This window comes from Antedon bifida, chromosome 7, assembly GCF_963402885.1.
Source record: "Antedon bifida chromosome 7, ecAntBifi1.1, whole genome shotgun sequence".
NCBI lineage: Eukaryota > Metazoa > Echinodermata > Crinoidea > Comatulida > Antedonidae > Antedon > Antedon bifida.
The window spans coordinates 22,397,814-22,423,340 of NC_136232.1; the positions used below are offsets into that span (position 1 = coordinate 22,397,814).

General features: G+C 35.6%; 1 protein-coding gene across 1 annotated transcript; it reads left to right on the forward strand.

Annotated features, from left to right (window-relative positions):
* The first annotated feature begins 1,327 nt into the window (after positions 1–1,327).
* LOC144849004 (eukaryotic translation initiation factor 4 gamma 2-like) lies at positions 1,328–23,840 on the forward strand. Its single transcript, XM_078705957.1, has 20 exons — positions 1,328–1,333; positions 1,696–1,802; positions 2,735–2,845; positions 3,712–3,814; positions 4,292–4,405; positions 5,001–5,067; positions 5,689–5,778; positions 7,734–7,792; positions 8,152–8,262; positions 9,407–9,517; positions 12,228–12,299; positions 13,799–14,042; positions 14,406–14,620; positions 14,996–15,232; positions 16,066–16,278; positions 16,718–17,023; positions 17,716–17,873; positions 18,337–18,545; positions 19,070–19,191; positions 19,920–23,840. The coding sequence occupies exons 1-20, from the start codon at positions 1,328–1,330 to the stop codon at positions 19,983–19,985; spliced, it is 2,721 nt and encodes a 906-aa protein (XP_078562083.1). The 3' UTR covers positions 19,986–23,840.
* The last annotated feature ends 1,687 nt before the right edge of the window (positions 23,841–25,527 follow it).

Sequence of the window (25,527 nt, forward strand, 5' to 3'; positions counted from 1 at the left end):
CTAAAAATTCATCGACCGGTTACAATTAAAAAGTTAGTTCAACGGGCCTACCACGTTCGTCTGTCGTGATGATTGGTCAATTCTTTGGAAAGGCCCGGCGCGGAATGATACATAAGTAAAAGAGCACATGTGCTATTTTAATGGACCTCGATTAGTTTCTACCAGAAATTCATTTTTATGTGATGTTGGACACGTTTTAAAACATTATTTTAAGACTTGAGACATTTTTTTATTTTTTTCCATCAAATTTATTTCAATATTTTGGCTTATTGAGAAATTGCATAGAACATATGAACCATTCATTCATTCTTTCGATTAAATGATATTTTCCCAAGCCGTCCAGTATCTTTGTCATGGTCAATAAGAATTTGTATGGTAACAATTCTTACTATCATGAAGTTATTGGACTGGCTTAGGAAAATATTATTTTTATTGAAATTATATGATTATCCTATTGTTACCTTTGTTTCTCCAGGAAAACGTCACTATTATACAGAGAGACCAATGGATCTATGATATCGTATGCCTCCTTAAGTAAGACACAATCGATTAAGTTAAACATGAGATGGCCCATTCTTAATTATTATTTTACTATAATGGACAGTCGGTATAAATATAAAAATATGTATAAATTAATATAACACATCAATATTAGTATTATTAATCATAGGCGCCGCGCGCATAGAATTAAAAACAGTGCCATAGCGGCCAAACATTCATTCAAGTTGTGTATAATAAAGTTGATCGATTTTTGATGGTAAAATTGATTTTTAAAAAAACATATAGAATTTTATTTTTTATATATTTTTATTATTTTTAATTAACAATTTATTTAAAATAAAACATTAATTTTGTTTAAATTAAAAAAAAAAAGAATGTGCGATTTAAAAGGTGGGGATAATGTATGGTGGCTCACTTCATAGTGGATGAATTCTCCCAAAATTCTTTGTGTCGCAATCGGTTGTAAAACAAAGACGAACAGAGTTGACTACACACATTACATACTGGTGAGAATTTTGTTTTTATTTTTTAAATTATTAATCATATCTTATTCTTTATTTATTGAATTTGAGATGTTTGTGTAATATATATTTTTTAGATACAGACTGTGAATATTTGATTAATTTTAATATTGTAATTAGTCAGCATTTTATCGGTTTTATTCCGTTGTATTTGCCCGATATGGCTATCGGCATTTGGCATTTGTGTTGCACGGGTGTCCGTGTTCCGTACCTACCGTGTACAAATTAAACAAAATGCTTCCTCTTTATGTTTAGGCCTAGCTCGAAACTCTAGAGGCCTTGTCTGGGCTACAGTTTTAGTAAAAATGATAGTTAGTGTTTAGTCCTTGCCCCTAATTTTAGTTAGTGGATGGATTTTAAATTTAGCCTACTAATGCTACAGCCAGACGATGTAAAGGGTGTGTGAGATAAAGTTAAAACACTCCCAAAAGTCTACAGACCTGTTTTATAGTGTTTGTAATTTTTTTAGCTAGGCCCTAGCTAGGCTACACTACCTGTAGTAGTACTAAGCCTAGCAGAGTCAAGATTCTCTACCTTTTTGAACTTGACAACACGCCTAAATATTGATTGTATTTTAATGTAAAAAGAAGAAGAGTAAACAATATTTTATTTGTTATACATTTTATGTCCACAGCCTTGATAAAAAAAAGTTCGTGTTTTCAGAGTGCTTTAGCTGGCGCCAATTAACAAAGTGGAAGGGCCACGTCAAGGAAGTGGTGCTTCTCGTGCGTATTACGGTGAATCCAACCGGCAGCAAGAGACACCACAGATTATCAATAGGTACTATCTACAATAATTATGATTTGATTCCGTTATTACCGTATATCCTCTGGTATAATCCCAACACCCCAGAACACAATACAACACACATACCCGGGGAAAACCTGGTTCATAAAAAAAAAAATGATTGGTATGTATTTTTTGTAAAAACTCATCTGAACTAGTCCTAGATAGAGATCAGACCAAACGTCAATACGGGCATATCCCCAAGTATAGTCCTGTTTGTGAAATCAGACATAAAGTAGTGAGTGAGATTAGACTCGAAGTAGGATTATACCCGAGGATATACAATATAATGTTTTATTCATTAGTATAAAGAAATATAACTATTTTTCTTTGATGTTTTAGCGGCTGATCTAGAGGGACAGCGTTTAGGGCACACGCACACTTCTTTGACATAATTAAAATTATAAACTACTTTTTGAAAGACTATTTATATTATATGTTTAAAAAATCCTGGATCCACCCCTACTGTATCTATTTCAATTACTATACATTGTATTAAAAAATGCGTACATGAGTGTATCCAGGGGCGATATTTATTTTCGTAGATAAAGTTAAAAACCCCTAATGAAACGTCACAAAATAAACATGAATATTCATTAGTCATATTCATAAGGTATAACGTAAGAATTGATCTAACTACAATTCACTAATACAAACACTTTCCGTCGAGCCACCTGTGTAGTCGAATGGATTAGACTATGAACTTTGCATGTTGATGTATGGGGTTCGAATCTTTTTACTTTATAGTGAGAGAGATTATTTAGAAGTAGTTTGGCTATCTTTCACATAAGGAGTCCCCAACTTATGTACGAAAAACAAATTGCATTCAGGTGTACTACTGTAGGGCTCACTCTCCTTCCTTTCACAGCTAAAATATCATTTATTTTGCCTCATGCTTGCTTAAGTATAAAGATTTTTTTTTACAGGGAAGATGTGTCAGCGCGAAAATTTCAACGATGGGTTCCTCCAAGCACTCAACGTCATTCAATAATATCAGACTATGAAAAGCATAACATTGTGTTCCGTCGTTGTCGAGGGTTAGTTATTTATCATCAATTTCGAACCAGTGAGTGGCCGAGCGGTTACGACAAGGGAACCGTAATAGCCATAATATTGGCAAGGGTTTGAGCCTCTCTCGCTCCATGGTTCTGGTGGTAGAACGAGTCTTCTTGGATAAGGACTATAAACCATAGGCCAGTGTACACATAATGTTTGTGTGCACTTAAAAGAACCCAGTACTCAGTAGTAGGGGGTTAACCTGGCTTACTAGTTCACACAGCCAATGTCACACACAGCCAATGTCACACACAGCCAATGTCTCACACAGCCAATGTCTCACACAGCCAATGTCTCACACAGCCAATGTCTCACACAGCCAATGTCACACACAGCCAATGTCACACACAGCCAATGTCACACACAGCCAATGTCACACACAGCCAATGTCACACACAGCCAATGTCACACACAGCCAATGTCACACACAGCCAATGTCACACACAGCCAATGTCACACACAGCCAATGTCACACACAGCCACTACTTAAAGTAAGCCTTCATCTTGTTGAAGGCGGCAACTTAATAAAAGGAGAAGATAATCAGTTGACCAATGACGATAATCATTTATATTTGTTGCCCAATAATCATGGTCACAAGTTATTTGGCCAAGTACCATCATGAACATGGCCAATCACGATGCAATTGGACTGTCCCTTGTGATTGGTCACCTCGCATGCATTTTGCCTACAGTATTGCATTGCGTACAAGTATGAACCAAGCTTTAAGATACAGTCATCTGAACCTGGTTTAAAAACTAGTTATAACTTAGTTAAGAATATATAACCTAGTTAAGAATAATTAACTTTAAAGTTAAGATAATGATAATTTTCTTCTTTTTTTTTCAGAATCCTCAATAAAATCGCCCCTGAAAAATTTGACAAACTTTGCAATGATTTACTTAATGTCGGCATAGACTCCAAAGCTATACTTAAAGGAATTATCCTCTTGGTAAGTTAGAATACGTTTACAGTAGAACCTCCTCCCTTTGGGACACCTCTATTCAGGGGACACCCTTATTATTTTCATAAAACAAAAGCATAGCAATTTATGTTTTAACTTTAATTAATCTAATTTCTGACTAACCCCTATTTAGATGACACCTCTTTTGAGGGACGTTTAGTATGTCCTAAATTCGAAATTGGGATAGTGTACCTATGTGGGAGAATCTATGGGTTAGCATTCGATTTACTACAGGTCCAGTAAATCCCATGCCGGGCATGTCAAATATCCTAGTAACTGGCCCATTTTGGCTGGTCATTTTTTCACAGAAAATTTCATGTGTTAAAATTATTAATTAAAACATATAAATGATTTTTGGCCAGTAAAAAATGGTTTGCTGTCTTGTGCCAGTTCCCTGCCCATTATTTTATTTAATTTAGTTGTTGAATCAGATACTTGACATATATTTTATAAATTTAATTTCAGATTTTTGACAAAGCGCTTGAAGAAGCCAAATATAGTTTCACCTACGCTCAGCTATGTAAACGTCTCTGTGAATTAGCCCCCAATTTTGAACCTCCTGGGTCCTCAGGCCCTGCAGTAAGTCAAACTATTTGTTATTTGAAGAAAAATAATATAAAGTTTTGTAGATTTATATAAACTTATTACTATTACAACTGCCAAAATTTCATTTTATTTCACTTTACTAATAACGTATATAAAGTGGAGGAGCCTAAATAAAAGCATAGCTTGTAGTGAATAGGCTCCTTAAAACAAAAAAAATAAAATATAAATAATATAACAAAATTAGGAACTCCAAAAAATAACAACAGACTTCATATAATAATAATAAAGATTATCAAGTTTGAAACATGAAAAACAAGAAAAATAGATTATATAAATTATTTAAGATGAATCCAAACATGTAAATAATAAAAGAAATTACAAAGAACCTTCAACCAATAATAGCTAGAGGTTATAAGGTCAATCAGGTGTGTTTGTTTGTTTCTATATTTGTTAGCAGGATTACTCAAGTTATTGCCCAATTTTCATAAGATTTTAAAGGATAGTTTCATAGCTGTATGGGAACATTGTGTTCAATGTTCATATGTCTAGGCAGAGGTTTTTCGCTCTCTAAGTGTCCTAGTCTCGTTTTATTATCAAACCCAAAAAAATTATTCATTTTCACTTTTAGACTTTCCAGCGTCTCCTTATTGCCAAGTGTCAAGATGAGTTTGAAAACCGGTCAAAGGCGTTCAAAGGTTTGCTGGATTATGATTATGTTTATTTTATAAAACCGCATTCAATGATTTATAGATATTGTTGTTGAAACTGCACTATGCTCGGATACTGCGGGATATTTAGCTAGGGGTGATACCGTTCGAGAATCAGCTGTTTTTTTATATTTTGTTATAATTTAATAATAATAATTAATTTTATAATCTAAATATTTTGTGTACCATATTTAGGGGGTGTTTATTCGAGGAAAGCGTTTATTCGGGAGAAGCGTTTATTTTTTTGGGTGTAATATAGTAACATGTATAATCAAATAAATACCTACTAGATCTGAAAAAATACAACACAATATCAAGATGTGATAGAATACAGTAAAAGTTGTATGCAAATGCTTGGTAAATTGTAGATCATACCAATCAATGAATTCTACTACAAATAGAAATGTGTTGTAATACAATATTGTGTATATATGCATGTGGCAGGGCGTTTATTCGAGGTAGGGGGAATTTATTCAAAATTATGTTCTATGAGTGGGGGTGGGAGGAGAGAGGTGGCGTTTATTCAAAGTGGGAGGTTTATTTGAATAAATACGGTATTTGATGATGGTTTCCCAATTTTAAAATTTTGGATCAACTTTGATATTTCAGCGTACGACAGAGATGGGTACATGGACATGGAGGAAGAGGAGCAGAGGCATGTTGCTAAGCTTAAAATGCTTGGCAACATCAAGTTCATATGTAAGTCACTATTATATTCATAATGATAACAGTATATTATGTATCTGATGCTTGGCCGGAAAGGACACTTCATAGCCCGCTAGCAAACAGCACGATCGTAGCCTACTTTTTCCGCAGGTAAACATACGCGATAAGAAACATTTTTTGCGTTCATCACGAACGTCAAGGGGAAGTCCCCCAATGAAAAAAAAATATGCCTACTCATCAGTAGGACAACTCTGTAGTTGGTCGGAAAGGACACTTCATAGCGCGCTAGCAAACAGCACGATCGTAGCCTAGCCTACTTTTTCCGCCGTTAAACATACGCGATAAGAAACATTTTTTGGACTACACCATGCAGGAACGCACATTTCCAATGATCCGATCCTTTGTCGTTACACGACACGTGAAATTTCTTATCAGAGGGTGCGTGTGCGTCAAATGGAATTGTTTTCCCAATGTATTGAATTACGTATGTTCGATCGGATCGGCGGTGGTGGGAGGATAAGCTAGGAGTGCGTGTAATTTTTTTTCAACGAAGGCAGCTAGCTCGATTATTGAGGCGGGGGTGGTGCGACTTCAATACTTTCAGTGACCTCCGATCGAGGAACATTTTTAGCTTGATTATTAAAAATGTACACCCCTGTATTTTAATGTACTATCTATACCATGATTTACCACGCACACGGCGGCCGGGACGATATTGTTTTGGTTTACACAAATATGTTCGATGTTTTGTCTACTGTGTATTATGCGTTTAGGGAAATTCCTTGCAACGAAGACAGGCGATAGTTTTGCGTCTCGTCTGAGTCGTGTAAACAAATCTTCTTGACATTATTTTCTATCTACTTCAGTGGTTTTTATTGTGGTAAAACTCGGGAAGGGCACTCACGGCCAACGCAAAAAAGGGCAGGCCAGTAGTGGCCGTGGGTGCTGTTCATTTTCGAGGGCATTGAGGACAACTAGGAGGGCACTGACGGCACCGCGGTAAAATTCGAGGCCTGTACGTTACCGACGAAAGATCCCACCGATCCATAGAGAGTCGATAAATAATTCAGTGTGATATTGTTTTAACTGAAAACTTTATTTACAATATACAAGTAAACGCATTTTAGACGATTCAGACAACAGCCAATACTATCGAAAGAGAGACATGGCAGTAACAAAACATGTGTTTACATCTCTCGGCGGCGGCCGGTGAAAGCGCGTCTCAGTTGTTATAACACTTTGTTACGCAATCTTTTGTTTCTTGGCTTGTGGTCATGTCACGTGTCTCGTATGCATTAGGCTCTTTATGCATGCTGCGCCTCAGCTCTAGAAAGTACCTGCCTGTTACTAATCTATTTTTAGATTGGTTGTGGTTGATATTTTTAAGCGTCACGGATAAGGTTTTAAGCGTCACGGCCGACCGTAAAGCGTCACGGTAGAGAACCCAAGCGTCACGGTACCGTGACGCTTCAAAGGCCTGGGGGGAACACTGATGTCCATATCACTTTTTTTGTTAAATAAAGTTTGATAGTGTAGACAGAGCTTAAGCCTCCTGTCCCCATTCCACTAATGTCACTGGCAAGAATATTCCTTGTTCCTTCCCGCAGTTTGCCTGCATAATGTATTTCAAAATCCTAATTTTATAAATCATCTCTAAAGCTCTGTCTACACTGTCAAACTTGATAAAAAAAAGTTTTTTGTCGTATAAAGTTTGATAATGTAGACAGAGCTTAACACCTCTTCCTTGTAGTGCTGATTTTCAGGGATCATGTAAAATGAGTGCAAACATTCAAATAATAATTTTCATAAAAAGAATTTACAAGGTCACTTCAATGACCTAGAAACCTAAAGAAATGGTATTCTGACTTACTATAGAGGGGGTAAACATCTTTTGAAACTCGAGTCGATCACGTTATAAAGCAGTGTATGTGTCGAGGACTATAACATTATTGTGCAATGAATTTTTCATGTAATTTTTTATCGTACAGGCGAACTTGGCAAGTTGGACATGCTTCACGAGTCCATCCTTCACAGGTGTATCAAGCAGGTAACCGTCATTATCTTAATTATTAAAAAGATTAAATAAATGTGGGTTTGTAGAGGGCCTAACCACATTATCAAGGTAACAACTGCCCCTTAAACATCCATAGCTGCAACCTTTAAAGATGTATTGTCCCCCTAAAAAAATAATTTGAAAAAATAATTGTTGTTGAATATTTTAATTTAATGTCACATAATAGTTATCCACTTTGACTAAAAATTGGATAAAACAAAAATTATTTACCTGAAAAAACTATAATTTAAAGTAAAAAATTGTGAAATTGCCTGCCATCCAATGAGTTTTTGGTTTTAAGTTTATATTTTGTTCGTGAAATAATTGATAATGTTTTTAATTTCTTCTTACAGTTGCTTGATAAGAAGAAGCATGAGTCAATTGCTGATAGGGCAGAAGACTTGGAATGCCTCTGTCAAATAATGAAGACTATCGGCCGCAGGCTGGATACAAAGAAAGCCAAGGTAAGAAACCATTATATAGCCACAAATAGTTGACTATAGACACTTTACAGCACTATAAAATGGTCACTTAAAAGTTAAAGATGTAGTGTCCCCAAAAACATGAAAAATGAGGATTAATAATATCAGACTTTAAATAGGCCATTTTGCAGTTTTAATAAAATTATTCACTTCTGTAAAAAAAAAATTATTTCACTTTCACACTTAATTTTAATTTAAGTATTTTTTGCTTTAAATTACATTTTTTTCAGGTAAATAATTTGTTTCATTCCAGTTTTTGGTCAAACTGAATATTAAAATGGCATATCCAACAAAAAATGTGAAAAAAAATTTATTTTTAAAGGAGGATTCAGCGTGATTTTTAACGTATACCTGATTCACATATTAAAACAAGGCCATATATACATGGCTGCAGTTGCATGTGCAAATTTGAGTTAGTGTTTACCAACCGACCGACATAGTGAGCTATAGAGTTTGCACATGACTAAAAATAATTTTAACAAAACGTATTCTTAAAGGCCAGGTGCGGGCAAAAAATTTCTATTGATCATACATTCCAATAATTATCGATCTATAGTTTCCCCTATGTTTCATAATTTTTGGGATTTTATTTGTGTTACACAAGCTTGTTGAAAATAAGCACTTTCTTATTAGTGGGGGGATAGTTCAAATTACACAGTAAAATCTCTATTCTTTTGTACACAAATTTTGTAAATAGAGAGGCATTTTAAAAAGTTATGAAAAATAAACGGTGTGGTAAAAAATGTTATCAGATGACTAAATATAGGTAATATAACTTGAATTTTACATTTCTGGTATTTTTATTCAACTTCAGATTTTTATTTTTATACTATAGCAAATATTATCCACCGTATATCCACCATCTTTTTTCACCTTCTAGGGAGTCACCAGACATGTTATTACATTAGGTTAAACTACCTAACTACTGAAAAAAAGTTTTCCTGGTTTTTATGGCAGAATTTTGCCAAATTTTGTATTTGACCATATTAAGGGAAATTCATGTTTTTTCGTCTTGATTTCTGTTACAAATATTTGATTTATGTACAATTAACCAGATATTATATTTAAAATTCATGCCTGTACCTGAGCTTTAAACTGTTTTTTCATCACTGTTTTTTTTTTGTAGGCCTTGATGGATCAATATTTTGAGAGGATGAAGAAGCTGTCGGTGAACTATGAACTGCCGGCAAGAATTAGGTTCATGTTGCAGGACTGTCTGGAGCTACGTAACAATGAGGTAAGTCTCATTTGATAGAAGAACCTATTGGGGCCAGACCAGATACTGTGAAGTTACAGACCAAGATTAAGTTTGTTAACTTACTGAGATTGGCTGATATAGTCCTTTAGCAATCCCCAGTTCAACATGGGACTATATTTGAATCCTGGTATCTGAAATCTAAACCTAATAAGGCAGTGTGATTTGGAAATTTAAAGACAGTGGGTACGCATCGTCACAAGATGTTTACCAACATCTTTCAGGGCTTTTGCCTTCATTTTCTGAAACATATTTTTATAATTCTGTACAATCCTGTTTCTTGTTTTCCTATGTATTCAGATTTTGTAAATAAATGTCTATTGAATGAATATGGAATACATTTTTATTTATTCAACAAACAACTTAGCTGCTTATCTCAAGTCTAGTTTTATATGTATATATGTATATACATTTTTTTCCTATTACCGTAGTTCCCCGGGTATAATCCCACCCCCCTTGTACGTGAAATTTGCCCGAATTTGGGAGGTGGGACTATACCCGGGGATTTCCTGGTGTATGAACTGAAAATGACAATATTTCTTCTGGCTACGATTTAGGCTATCTAAAGCTATATTCCGATTTAGGCCTAGACATTAGACTGCCAGGTCATCTAGGCCTAGGCGGCCTATGCCTACTGTATAGATTTTCTCCCAGATTTCTACTTAAAAATACCCTAAAATGTGATCTAGGCCTGGCTTCCTAAATAATATCGACATGAACTCATACGAGTTCTCCGTCTCTCCCGATTCCCCACGCTCGAGCTCTGTGCAAATCGCATGTTGTTGCATGTGACACGAACTACAGTACTGCTCCGGTCGGTATAGAGGGCGGTGTTTTTTTTTATGGTAATCAAGCATGCAGTAGTGTAAACAACACGGCGAATACATGATGTGCAGAACGCGATGATCGGGGCGATGATATTAAGGTTGTATTCAACTTTACGATAGCCAATGTTTGATGAGTTTTAAGTCAGCCGAATTCAGGGAAATTACTCTATTTTTTGGTGAGAATTTCTTTTTAAAAAATCGACGTCGGCCTAGCTAGCTAGGCCTACCTGGGGTAGCACTAACATTTCATTTTGTTTAGCCATTTGGCGAAAGTCAAAATATTTTTTTTAGTCAAATCAGTTTATCTATAGCCAAAATGGCTAAAGTTCAATTTTTTTTATTTAGCCAAATGAATCAGTCATTAGCCAAAATTAAAAATTGTTGAAATATAATGGTAAAAACGTTTTAGTTAATTTATCTATGTCAATAGGTCTATACACTGTTCCCTGAACGTTTTTGTAAGGCATTTGGGGAAAGAGAGCCATGCCTAAATCACTGCTGTATATTTGATTTTAAAAAATAATTGTTGTTGTATTTTATATGATCAAAACAATTGTTTTTAATCATACAGCATTCATGCAGTTATCAATTTAATAAGAAACCTTTTACAGTTTTCTGAAATCCCCTGAACGCTATGTTATTTTTGTTTTTTACGCTTGGCTGGTGGCTTCCGTACCACGCGAAAATCGTGTCCTAAGACTTTCACGGTCACCGCCGCGCAGCGGGTGAATGTTTTTAAATTGGGTATGCTCAAGAGGTGCGAAAGCGCAGTAGCGCAGGCCTAGGCCTACAAAATTATGTACGTCGTAGGCCTATATGCTAAAAATATTTCTAGCAAACGAACACTCGTATCGTTGTTGAACGTGCAGATAATATAGGCCAAAGCACAGGGAAAAGGCGTTTCTGTCGGGGGAGAAATTTATACCATCCCGGCTCGATTATTTATTACCCAACAACACAGAAGCCGGCGGCCGGCCTTGCTGTTTATATAGTCCGCAATAAATGCACGTGTGTGTTTAGCTAAATCCCTGTTAGACTCTACCATTTCCCGAATGTTGTTTTGTTTACTCTACTGACGCACTGCACACGCGAGGAAACTTTATTAAGGGTAAAATATGAAACTACATTATTGGAGCCTAAAATGCATAACGCATAAATATTGATTTCGATAAGATCATTCATTGAAGATACTATGTTTTTTTTTAATCTGAAAAGAACACCCTTATCGAAAAATAGACAATCCCGGTAAATAGCCGACCGTCGGCTGTCGAGTCGTCGATCGTTTGTGCAGCGCAACACGTGATAGTTTGGGTAGACTCCATCATCCATGTGTCGTGTAACGTCTGTCTCTCTGTGCAGTCTACCTCTGCTATCTCCATCATATTGAAATAACAAAGAGACGCCTGGTACAACGAAACAAGTTGACGAAAATGGAGCTTGAAATAAACAACACGATAACGAACAAAATAAATGCTTGAAGATCGACAAATGGACCTTTTAGTTGGACTTTATGCTTTCGCCAAAATGATTATTTTATTATCTATTTTATCATATGTCATAGCCAAAATGGCTAAAGTAGCCGTTTTATTTTTCGCCAATCTGGAAACGTTTTCGCCCATGGCGACTTGGCGATCGGCCAGTGCGAGCCCAGCCTACCTCTGTCCTAATGATAAATTATACACTGGGACTTTGCCCGGGGATATGCTTGCGTGCGAAGGTAATCGTAAAGTCGGGGGTGGGATTATACTCGAGGTGGGATTATACCCGAGGAACTACGGTACTATTTTTTTTCCATGGCTGTGGTTGTTAAATAACACTAAACGTGTCTTATTTGATTTGAGGAATTGATTTGTTATATTTTCTAGTGGATGCCAAGACGAGTGATGCGTGACCAGGGTCCTAAATTAATTGAACAAGTGCGCCAAGAAGCAGCACGGGTAAGTTTATATATTTATATTTACAGCATTAAGAATTTTGATTTTTAACAAAAAAAAAGTGTGATGTGCCCGAATATGGTAGTGATATGCTTAAATATAGTGGTGATATGGCATCATGTCCATATATGGGCACATCATTTTTTTGTCACATAAAATTTGATAGTGTGGACAGAGCTTTAGAGAAGTTGTTATATGCGACTACTGTATAAATATGATGTAAAGTGTTTAAAAATGTTGGTATTTGCTGCTATATCAGTCTGACTCAATTCATGACTCAAACTTGTACTTTTGCTTGATGTGCAGACGCCCTACCATTAAACCACTCGTGCTTTTATAGTATGTTCAATTATCCAATTGGATGGCAACATTTTTATATACGCTCAGGACTAGTTATTGATTGACTCGCAGATTTCAAATTGGTACACCTTTCAATTCAATTCAACTTTTATTTCAGACAATTGTCCATATGGTATAATACATTACAAAAAAAAAGATGAAGGAGAGAGGACCAAAACTTTTATCTATTGGTATATAATGCCTCTCTCCATTTGTAGTACATGTTTGAATCCATCAACAAATATTAATGTATAAAAATTAACATTCTGTTTTCGCTTTTCATTATTCTAAGTCGAAATCCTCAAATATTCTTTATCTTAAGCAAAAACAATTACCGTAGTTCCTCGGGTATAATCCCACCTCGGGTATAATCCCACCCCCGACTTTACGATTACCTTCGCACGCAAGCATATCCCCGGGCAAAGTCCCAGTGTATAATTTAACATTAGGCCAGAGGTAGGCCTAGGCCTACTGTAGCTAGCTAGGCCGACGTCAATTTCTCACCAAAAAAATAGAGTAATTTCTCTGAATTTGGCTGACTTAAAACTCATTAAACATTGTTAAGTTGAAAACAACCTTAAGGCTAGCATGCCCCGATCGTCACGTTTTGTACATCCTTTCGCCGTCGTGTACATTCTTTCTTGTTGTTTACACTACTGTGTGCATGCTTGATTACCGTAAAAAAAACACCGCCCTCTATACCGACCGGCTTGTGCAGTAGAGTTTGTGTCACATGCAACAACATGCGATTTACACAGAGCTCGAGCGTGTGGGTGAACATGGAGAACTCGTATGATCGAGTTCATGTCGATTTAGGAAGCTAGGCCTAGATCACATTTTAGGGTATTTTTTAAGTAGAAATCTCGGGGAAAATCTATACGGTAGGCATAGCACAGGTAAGACCAATTAGGCCGTGTAGGCCTAGATGTCCTGGCCGTCTAATTGCTAGGCCTACATCGGAATATAGCTTTTAGATAGCCTAAATCGTAGCTAGAAGAAATATCGTCATTTTCAGTTCATGCAGTGGGAAATCCCCGGGTATAGTCCCACCTCCCAAATTCGGGCAAATTTCACGTACAAGGGGGGTGGGATTATACCCGGGGAACTACGGTATTAAAAAATAACAATTTAGAAAAAAAATAAATATTAATTTTCCATTTCAGGATTTGGGCATCTATATTCCAAGCAAACAAACCGATTTTTTTAGTGGCATAAATGGAGATCGCGGATTTCTTGGACGAGGACAACCAAGGGGAGGTCTCAATGACGTATTTATACAGGGACCAATGGGGAGCAGCGTCGGAACCGGTCCAGGCGTGATTGACCTTGACCCTTACGGAGCCGGAAGTTACAGCCCAAAAACACGTCAGAGAAATTTTAATCGAGATTCGGATTACAAATCTGGTGGTAGGTTTTGAAAAAAGACAAATTATTTTTACTGAATTTGTATGAATATTAAGTTAATCAATGAAATCAATTTTCATTTCATTACATGTATATACTATTTATTAAACATTTGGTAAATAGAAGAAAACCATGGGCCTATTGACCAACACAGTAGTGGGAACTATGCTTTGGTGCTTAACGTCCTTGCTTCCCAAAGTGATTGGTTCAAATCCTGCCTTGGTCACATTAACCAATTTTTCCCTTTATTTAAAAACACTGCCACTACATAGGTCAAAACATAACTCATACAATTTTCTCATAAATTAATGTACAAATTTAAAATACTTTTTTTCCTAATTAATATTGTTATTTATTTTCAAATAGGCTACAGTAATAACTACTCACAGTATGGTAACCAGGGTCGCCAACGGCAACAGAATCAGAACCCTACATATGGTAACCAGGGGCAACAGCAATACCAGAGTCAGTCGCAGTCATACCAGCAGCGTCAGTCGCAAGAGAATTCTGGCTTCGGTCAAACACGTCAAAATACACAAAGCAGAGATATGCCACCACGCTTTTCAAAAGGAGGAGACGAAGTAAGTGTATATATCGTCACTATTCTTTCAATACCTTGTATCACCACAAACATAATTTTACAGTATGATGGTTTTGTATGTTGTGCTTGTAAATGTGTACTGAATTGGAAAAATCCTACAGATTCCAGTAAAATAAAAATGATAATAAATAAATAAATGAAATTCTGGTTTTAAATAAGTATTTTTAAAAATAATATAAAGATAAAAGGTTTTTCCATAGTTTTGGTGACTTTTTCACTCGGATTTTGGTTCCAAAACCCTGTATGTAGAGTGGTTGCTGAAAATAAAATCTTTATCTTTAACCCTATGAAATTATTTGTACCATTGCACTTATTCATTATTTATATACTAATCTGTTACCTTTTTTGTTCACAGGTAAGCCTTCGTCCTAACCAATCAATAATCCTGAAACCTCAAAGCCTCAACATGCTACCCTCAAGCACAAAGAAAACAACTGCACCCCTTACAAAAGCACCCCAATCCCTGCTGAAGCCACAGGTAGCGATGCAGATGAACCCATCGATGGTACCTATCAAACAGGTAGCCATACAAGAGAAACCGAAGCCTGTCAAGAAACGTACCAACAACAAGAAAGATGTCCTTACTGCATTGGTACTTACTATTTCTATGATTATTTAGATTCATGTAGAGATTATGTAGATTTGTAGAGATTATATAGATATGTAGAGATTATGTAGATTTGTAGAGATTATGTAGATATGTAGAGATTATGTAGATATGTAGAGATTATGTAGATTAGTAGAGATTATGTAGATTTATTTAGAGATTACCGTTTCTTGTTTATGATTATTCAGATTTATTTAGAGATTATGTAGATATTAAGTAGAGATTATGTAGATTTATAAAGATTATGTAGAGATTATGTAGATATGTAGAGATTATGTAGATTTATTTAGAGATTATGTAGATTTATTTAGAGATTACCGTTTCTTGTTTTATGATTATTTAGATTTATTTAGAGATTATGTAGGTTTATGTAGAGATTATGTAGGTTTATGTAGAGATTATGTAGAGATTATGTAGGGATTATGTAGGGTTATAGAGATTATGTAGATTTATAAAGATTATGTAGCAATTATTTAGATTTATGTAGAGATTATGTAGATATGTAGAGATTATGTAGATTTATGTGGAGATTATTTAGATATGTAGAGATTATGTAGATTTATGTAGATATATTAATGATTTTTAAATCCTGTCAATTCATTTATTTAAAGAAGCTTTTTTATTAAAATGAATGTTGCTGTCTCTGCTGTACCCAGTATAATGTTATGTTTATCAGCGCTATATAAAAACGAATTATTAATATTTCTTACAATATACAAAATGAAGGAGGCACTGCTTTCAAAAAATGAAAAATGATCATCAAAAATACAATTTAAAAACATTGGCATTATAATTTACATTTTGTGTTTATTATTCAGGAACTAATTCTGCAGGAACTTGACAAAACTGGTTGCATAGAAGATGCAACAAAAAGCTTGAAGGAAAAGGTTCAAAATAAGTTTGTTCCAGCCGTTGTTTGCGCCGTCATGAAACATGGCCTACCGAAAACAGACACAGAGCGTGATATGCTGAGCACGCTCATTGCATCCTTGAAAAAAGAGAATATCGTGAATGCTACTCATTTTATGGAGGTAAATTTTTTTTTTAGAAACTTGAGCAAATTTTTAGTTTGACACAAAAAAAGTAATAATAATAATTTAATTTTTTAAAATTTGTGTAGCACCCTCTCTCGGTTGGCCATGCTTTTATCAATTCTCAAGATATTGAATTTTCCATGTACTGTCATGTTATTAATAAAAAATCTTGTACCTCTAATTACGTACTTGTAATTTGCAATTAGAATTATATATTATAGATATATAATGTGTTAACATTGTATGGATCTTCTGTTTAGTTACATGTATGTGTAGATAGAGGTTCCACTTGAAATGCTTGGTTTGCTAGCCTATTGGTATTGCACTCTCTCAATACCGAACAGCTTTGGACTGGCCCAATATGTATGGTTTTCGGAGAGTCTGGTATTGGGAGAGTTTGCATTTACACATTGAGGTTGAAATTTATATTTTACAGGGTTTTACTGAGCTATTGAGTCAATTAGCCATGCTTGAAGTAGACTATCCGCTCATTAAATCCTCAATTGGCACGTACGCAGCACGAGCAGTTATCGACGACGTCGTCGCATTGTCAGAGCTCTGCGACCCGATGGAAAATGGTGCATATTACCCACTGATCATGTTGTGCCTTCAACGGCTTCAGAAACTGAAAGACAAGGAATGGCTGGTGAAGCTGGTGAATGAGAGCAAGATTAACCTGCTGAAGATGTTGCCAGAGATCGACCAGAACAAAGACAAGATGATCGAAATACTTGATGGAAAAGTTAGTTGTTTGTTTCAAAACCATTCAAATTATATTAAATTCTTAGATATAGTGTCACTCACTTCCTACCCACCAATAGCACTGAATAAATAGAGATGGAAAAATGTGTTGAGCTTGATATGCAGACACCATACAATTAGGCCAGTAATTAGATGGGGAAAAATAAATATTGAACGTGTACACACACCTCCTCTCCTAACACCCTCACACCTCTCTCCTCCTAACACCCTCACACCACTCCCCTCTGGCCACCTACACTCCCCTTCAGACACCCTCACACCACTCCCCTATGGACACCTACACTCCCCTTCAGATACCCTCACACCCCTCCCCTTCAGATACCCTCACACCACTCCCCTCTGGACACCTACACTCCCCTCCTGACACCCTCACATCCCTCCCCTTCAGACACCCTCACACCACTCCCCTCTGGACACCTACACTCCCCTCCTGACACCCTCACACCCCTCTCCTTCAGACACCTTCACACCACCACCCTCCTGACACCCTCACACACCTCCCCTTCAGATACCTTCACACCACTCCCCTCCTGACACCCTCACACCACTCCCCTCACGACACCCACACACCACTCCCCTTCAGACACCTTTACACACCTCCCCTTTCGACAAAGGTGAAGAGTAATTTTATATTACTGTATACACATTACAATGGTTTTATTCTGTTTTTAGAATCTTAGCTTCTTATTCCCACTGTTGCGGCTCCAAGGGGATATTTGGAAGCAGATTAAATCTGATCCTAATCCACAAACACTGTACAAATGGATTAAGGACTCAGTTGATCCCAGCCTACACAAGGAAAAGGGCTTTATAAATGCTTTGACTACAGGGTAAGTTCAGCAAATCTTTTAAGATGCTGTGTACAAAATGTAATCGTCGTTTTAAAATTAAGTAGATGGAGGAGACAAAAAATATAAGTGACTTTTAAGGAAAAGGTTTAAAATGCTTAAAAACTAATGGATCACCATCAAATTGCTTGCAAAATAAACTTTGTAGTAGTGCTACTAGTATCAGACTGAAAATTTGAATTCAAATTCAATTCATTTTTTTTTTTATTATTTCTCTGGGAAATACAATGACTTTTTAACTTATATCCTGTGAAAAATAAAAATAAAATTCATCTGATTTCAAACGTTATTGTACATAATATACGGCGGCTTTTTGTCAATGTCAATTTGTTTCTCCTGCATGCATCCATGCACATGGGATGTCAAAATGACCGGAATTGTACTGGGAAGGTTTTAAAATACATTTGAACACTATTTTTCATTCTAAATTTGTTTTTTCCCATAGGATATTGAAGTACGTTACACAGGAAAGCAGTCTGCAAGAGACTGTTGATTTGAGCGTTGTCCCCGAAAAAGGTGTACAAGAAAAAGAGAAAGTATTACTGGAAAAGTTTAAACCGTTATTGCAACGATTTGTTCACGAGAATGTGAATCTGCAGATGGTGGCGCTGTATGCCCTGCAGACGCTCTGCTTCCACGAAAACTTTCCGAAAGGTTGGTGTGTTGCAGAATTTTTGGTTTTTTTTTAACATCAATTTGAATTTATTTAAAAATTTACATTACTATCAGAACATCTGAGAGTGGATTGGCCGATCAGAAGGTGAGACAGCTTTAGGCCGGGTGGAAGCGATTTAAGCTGTGGTGGGAAAGGTTAGGCTGAGTGGAAGAGTTTTAGGCTGTGGTGGGAAAACATCGGGCTGAGTGTAAGAGTTTTAGGCCGAGTGGAAGAGTTTTAGGCTGAGTGGAAGAGATTAAGGTTGTGTTGGGAAAACGAGCTTTAGACAGAGAAGAAAGAACTTTAGGCTGGAAATTTAAATTGGCTAACCTCTCGCTAACTAACTGTACATGGTAAATACTTATGCTCTGTCTACACTATCAAACTAGTTTGACAAAAACGTGTGATTTGCCCAAATATGGTAGTGGTATGCCTGAATATGGTAGTGATATGACATCATCATGTCCATTTTTAGGCACATCGCATTTATTTGTCACATAAGAGCTATTGGTGTTTTGTTTAGGTATGCTGCTGCGGTTCTTTGTGAATCTTTACGACATGGAGGTAATTGACGAAGAGGCTTTCCTTAACTGGAAGGAAGATGTCACAGATGAGTTTAATGGCAAAGGAGAAGCTCTGTTCCAGGTAATAATAATGAGTCGGGTTTGAATCTCGGTCAGGGCACCTTTTTTAATTTTAACCGTTTATACACACTGATTGAAAATGTTCATCTGGTTTGAAGATACGATATTTTAAAAATCTATTTTGACAAACCATTGCTTTACAATTCTAGGACAACTACCACCCAGACATATACCCCCATTTTACCACACCTTACCCTTGCCTTAACCTTTCAGGGTGTGCATGTGTTTTGGGTGTAAATGCCCTGGTTATAATTGTTCTCTATCCAGATATGTTTTTATAACTCAACAGTTTATATTTCAACTGATAAACACAGTCTATATTCTTGTGTCCTATCATCACGTACAGTATATTATATCTGCCAACTCTTGTGCATAAAGTCTTCTAGGGTACGCAAGTTTTTAGATTTCACGTACCATAAAAATATCTGAAATTAACTTGCCTTATTTGAATAACATAGGGCTATACATAATTTGAATACAAGTCTAGGCTTATATTTTTTTTTTTCATGCTTGAATGAATAAATTGTACAGGAATGCCTATTGTAAGTATTCGATGAAAAATTAAACATAGAGGCGGCAGTTTTTCGTGATAACATTGAGTTATTACTACATAGAGGGTGCTATATACATTTTTTATTTAATGTCTCTTGCAATGGTCATTGACAAAGTTGTCAGATATTGTAATTATATTCTTCCAACAAATTTTATTTCCTTTTTTTTTTCTGTTAGGTGAATCAGTGGTTGACATGGCTGGCAACTGCCGAAGAAGAGGAGTCAGAAGAGGAAGAAGACTAATTAATTATCTAATTAACGACTGGGTAATGAAGATACTAATAATCAAGATAAGAGTTGTCAGTTCTTCAAGTTTTAATATATTGTGCTATCATATAGAGGTTAGATTTCCATGCTATTTCAAGGTATATGGTGGATTAAAAAAAATATTAAAATTAAATTGTATATTTATAACAGACTACCGTAGACCAGCTGGATTTGACCGTTACACTTTGAGAATTTTTGTTTATACTTTTGCATGGTATTTTGTGAATATGCAAGTTTTTTTTAAATGTTAGATTTAGTAAAGATGATATGTCTGGAAAACTAAACTGCAAAACGCTACTTGCGACTAGATAGATCTATACGACTCGTCCAACAGTTAATAAACGCATTTTTTCAGTATGAATATAGTAGTAGTATGAAAAGAATTGCAGAGTATTATTTGTCAAAGGGCATTTATAAACCAATATATAAAATATATAACTACTATTGAAAATAGCCATGTTTCTAAATGAATGGAAAACAACTCTTATTTCTTGATATGGATTCATAATCATAGTGCACTTTGGTTGTTTTCTATTACAAAGTATCATATTGTTTTCTATTAACGCTGTTTGTAGTTTCAGAATCACAAATTAACAGTCTGTTTGTCTGTATGTCTACAGATCGTATATTGTCTTAACATGAAACAAATGTATATAAAGCACAAAAAGGCAAAAAAAAGTTTAATTATGTGACAGTTATAGTAGATAATTTTTTGTTTTGTTTCTATTATATTATTTTAAAAGATGATATAAATAGTGGTAGATATTCGACACTCTCAGCTTTATGTACAGTTAAAATTTAAATATTATAGACTAACCACCTGTAACGCTGGTAGGAATGCTAATAATATACAATTGTACATATTAAATCCTACAAAACACGCAAGAGTGACGCATATGTGCGTTTTTAGTCGTAGCCAATCACCGATTTCTGCACTGCGTATATTCGTAATAAGTTTTAAAGATAATTATTATGTGTGGTTAACCGATTCTCGGTACTGTATCTGTATGTTCAGTATCATAGGCAAATTCTGTTATACAGTGACATATGTATCACATGTGATGCCTGTATTAAAGCCATACACTTTCTTTATTTCCATTCATAAATTCATAAACAAATAATCATAGTACAAAACAAAAGAATGGAAAGGGGGAATCGCTAAAGCATAGCTTATGTGTAGTTAGCCAATTCTCGGTAATACACCTAACGTAACCTAACATTGTACAGGTGTCACATGTGATATATATGACACTGTATTACAGAATTTGCTTATGATACAGGTGTCACATGTGATACATATGTGACATTGTATTACAGAATTTGCTTATGATACTGGCCATTTAATGCCGTATGTGGCGATACAGTTCAGAGAATCGAGTGTTATAGTAGTGTGTTTTTAGATATCAGATATAGACGCAAAGATATGATCCCATCGATAGATCATACAGTTTTCTTTGGTATATTGTCCATAGTTTTGAAAACACTTGTACACTTACTTCTGCATGATATTTTGGTGCTTAGTGTTGTTTAATATAATAAGTAGTTAAGTTTTCATTTATGGATTGGATATTAAAACAAAAAAATATTTATTTTTTGTTTGTTATATAATATCATATTTTACAGACGTGCTTATTAACAAATCCAAATTTCAAAGTTCAAAGGTTATTTATTAATTTGTCTTATTCAAGTTTGAATATTAAATATAAAAATACCAGCAATTATTTTAGATAGCATGATACGCACATTGTGTTGGAAAATGAATTACTAATTAACAATAGAAATAGCAGATTTCAGTACTGCTGTAGGGTAATATTTGGGGCTGTGAAATCAGTCGGTTCCCTTATACACTACTAAACATATTTCACTTGTGTGTTTTAAGAATTATCTGTAACTTTAATTATAGCTTTCTGTATTGCTATAGTTAACCAAAAAGGGTGTGTAGAGTGATTGTATCAATTCCTACACTTTTTTTAAAAAGAAGTCAGTGACCTAACACTGACCTTGTAAAGTCATGTGATTTTAGATTTTTTTTTTTACTTAAGAATTGGTTTTGAAATGAGTTGGGAATGTTTAGTCGGCCTTGGTCAGTGCTTGATTGTCCTGGACTAGTTGTCACAATTCGTTGCCCTGGACTAGTCACTGGCATGTTGATTGTACTAGTGGCTGGCATGTTGATTGCCCTGGACTAGTCTCCAGACACAGTGGTTGCCCTGGACTAGTGGCTAGCACATTGATTTTCCTGGACTAGTCCCCAGACACAGTGGTTGCCCTGGACTAGTCGCTAGCATAATGGTTGCCCTGAACTAGTTACTAGCACAATGGTTGCCCTGGACTAGTTACTAGCACAATGGTTGCCCTGGACTAGTCGCTAGCACAATGGTTGCCCTGGATTAGTCCCCAGACACAGTGGTTGCCCTGGACTAGTCCCCAGACACTGTGGTTGCCCTGGACTAGTTGCTGAAACAATGGTTGCCCTGGACTAGTTGCTGGAAGCACATTCAATAATATGCACCATTTTATAGCTAGACCTATCTAGGTTGTTATGTTTTTACTATTACAGCACAACATATATTTTGCATGCACTGTATTTAAGGTTGTAGTTAATACGCTTAAATCACGACCATTATTAGCATAGTAAAATGTATTGTTCTTAAAATGAAAGGTTAACTCTTATAAAAGCGGAATCTCTTGAAACCAGAATTTAACATAAACCAGATTTTTCCAAATCATAAATTCGATTCATTTCTTGACAGAAAACAATCGGGAAACGAAACTTCTTAGTTTGGCCTAAAGCTCTGTCCACACTATCAGACTAGTTTGAAAAAAGTGTGATGTCCCCAAATAGGGTAGGGATATTCCCAAATATGGTAGTGATATGACATCATCATATCCATATATGGGCACATCACATTTTTTTGTCACATTAAGTTTGATAGTGTAAACAGAGTTGGTGGAGTTTTGTGAGAGTTTATTATATTCATTATGAAGATATTTTTTTGTTAAACTGGTGTTATTTCAAACAGCATTAGCGGCGTATCATTTTCAGGATGGACCACTCGACTTTTTCGCATGCTCTTGTTTCTGCGTGCGTAGAATGACTTCCCGACTCGACAGCTGCTTGGCACGTCTTGAAAATGAATGTTCGCTTTTGTTTATAATACATTACATATTGTTAATACTGTATACATTTTATGCTACCTAGTATACTGTAAATTCATTGTACAGTATAATTCATTGCAGGTACTCTAACATTATAGTATACTCTTAAATTGACGAATTTAAGGTAACTTAAGGGGCTTATATTTTTAGAGATTCATAACACATTTTAAAATAACGCTCATTTATTTTAGATATATTTTGCAAAATAATTTTTTTTTTACTGAAACAGTTAACCATAAAATTAAATTTGTATGAAACCATGGTGATTAGATAATATACAAACAATAAATTAAAAATTATTTAAAAATCATGTTGATGTTAAAAATTCATAAAATTATTCAGTTTTAACTTTTATGTAGGCGAATCCAATCCATATTATAGTTTTTCAAGGCTCAAATTTATGATTTTATGATAAAGGTGGCCTCTCTAATGCGTGGTTCCCACTGGAGACGCAACACAATGACGTAAGGGAGTTGACCAATCACAAGCGATAAATGATTCAATGTGTCGCTTGTCATTGGTCAACTTGCTTGCGTTGCGGAACTAAGCTTAAACATTATGCGTTTCTTTTTCGGCCTAATATATTAATGCTTGTGTGTTATCGTTTAGCTCTTATCCGTGTGTTCAACAATAGTGTAATAAATTCGTATTATTAAACTTTATAGATATCAATTTATTTGTTTTGTATTTAATGTACATAGAGGCCTACTCGAGAATCATTGGGTCTGTTTCTGCTGAATAGCGCCAAATCAACCGATTATTTAAAAAATTTAATTTTATATTGACTGCATTTCTGCTCAATTTTTGCTCCAAAAATAACCGTTAAATCAGTGGGTCGTTAGAATTACCTAAAATTCAATTGCTTCTGGCGGTTAATTCAAACGTTAGTGTAGTTGACTCGAGGTCAGCAGCTGTCAATCAAATAACCGTTATTTCGTGTTGCAGCTACAAATTGCCCAGTCATAACCGGTTAAATTGCGTTCACAGGACAATTTTGTGGTAACCGGTTAAAAGGCAGCGCAAAATAACCGAATTGAATTGGTGTTTTTAACCGGTTATTTTGCGCTGCCTTTTAACCGGTTACCACAAAATTGTCATGTTTCTGCTCCCAAGAAAATGGAGGTAATTTATTCACACCGTTTTTAACCGGTTATTTTTATGCAGCAGAAACAGGACCCGTGAAACAAACTATAAACTCAAGCAATTATGAATTATAAACTCGTTTAAAAAAAGATTTAGATATTCTATCTATATGATAAGTTGTTTCTATTGTTATTCGTTATCTTATCGTCCTAGTGTAAATGGGTCTTTAATCAATGCGAGGAGAGATGTGTGTTCAGACGAGGTCATGCCTTCCTCCCTTTGAACACCGGCGCCCGTTATTTTCGTTGAGCGCAGCAACATTTTATTGGATGGATCAACAATTTAAAAAAAGCTATAATAAAACCCGTTTGCCTATTAGAATATTGGCTAAAGGGTCTTTCACACCTGTTCCGGCACGGTTCCGTTCCGGCGCCGACAAATCCAATCGAACGTCAATGTTTCGTTTCTACGCGGCTACGCGCATACCATAAAACCTCGAAAAGATGGGCTTCTTTTCGAGATGGGCTTCTTTTCGAGAGTACTTTTGCAAACTGTAGAGGGGGGCTTCTTTTCGAAATGAATGCTGTAAATTTTGTGAATTTCTACTACAATAATATGACTTTTAAGACATTTTTTCAACCATGAATACCAATTAAAAAACAATATAAAACAAGAAAAGTCTAGCCAGAAATGCAATCAAGGTATGTTCGTTGAATGGTGCAGATGTTGGACATGTTCCTGAATGTTTGGCTCAGATAATAGCGCCGTTGATGAAAGATAGGTAGTAGTGCAGCTTAAAGCCAAGATAACTGGAATGGAACAAACGGCCTCTGAAGGAAAATTGGTGGAGGTGTGGAAATTCCCTGCCGATTTTACATATTTGCCAACGAAGCAAACAATAAAAAGATACAAGATGCGATCAAAGCACCATTTGGACGACAATAAACTGTAAAATAAATGTTTGATAAACACGATCATACATATTAATTATTATCATCAGTCTGCATCTGAAGTATATGGCATTAAATTATCCTACTATAGTAAACTCTTAATCACGTGTTTGTATTGTTTATTTCTGTTCCTTTGACGTTCAGTTAATAAACCTACATTCTTAATAATACAGTATAGTAGTCTATCTCGAAAAGAAGCCCATACTATCTTGAAAAGAAGCCCAGGGGGCTTCATTTCGAGATGGGCTTCTTTTCGAGAGTACTTTTGCAAACCGTAGAGGGGGCTTCTTTTCGAGATGGGCTTTTTTTCGAGGTTTAAGCCCATA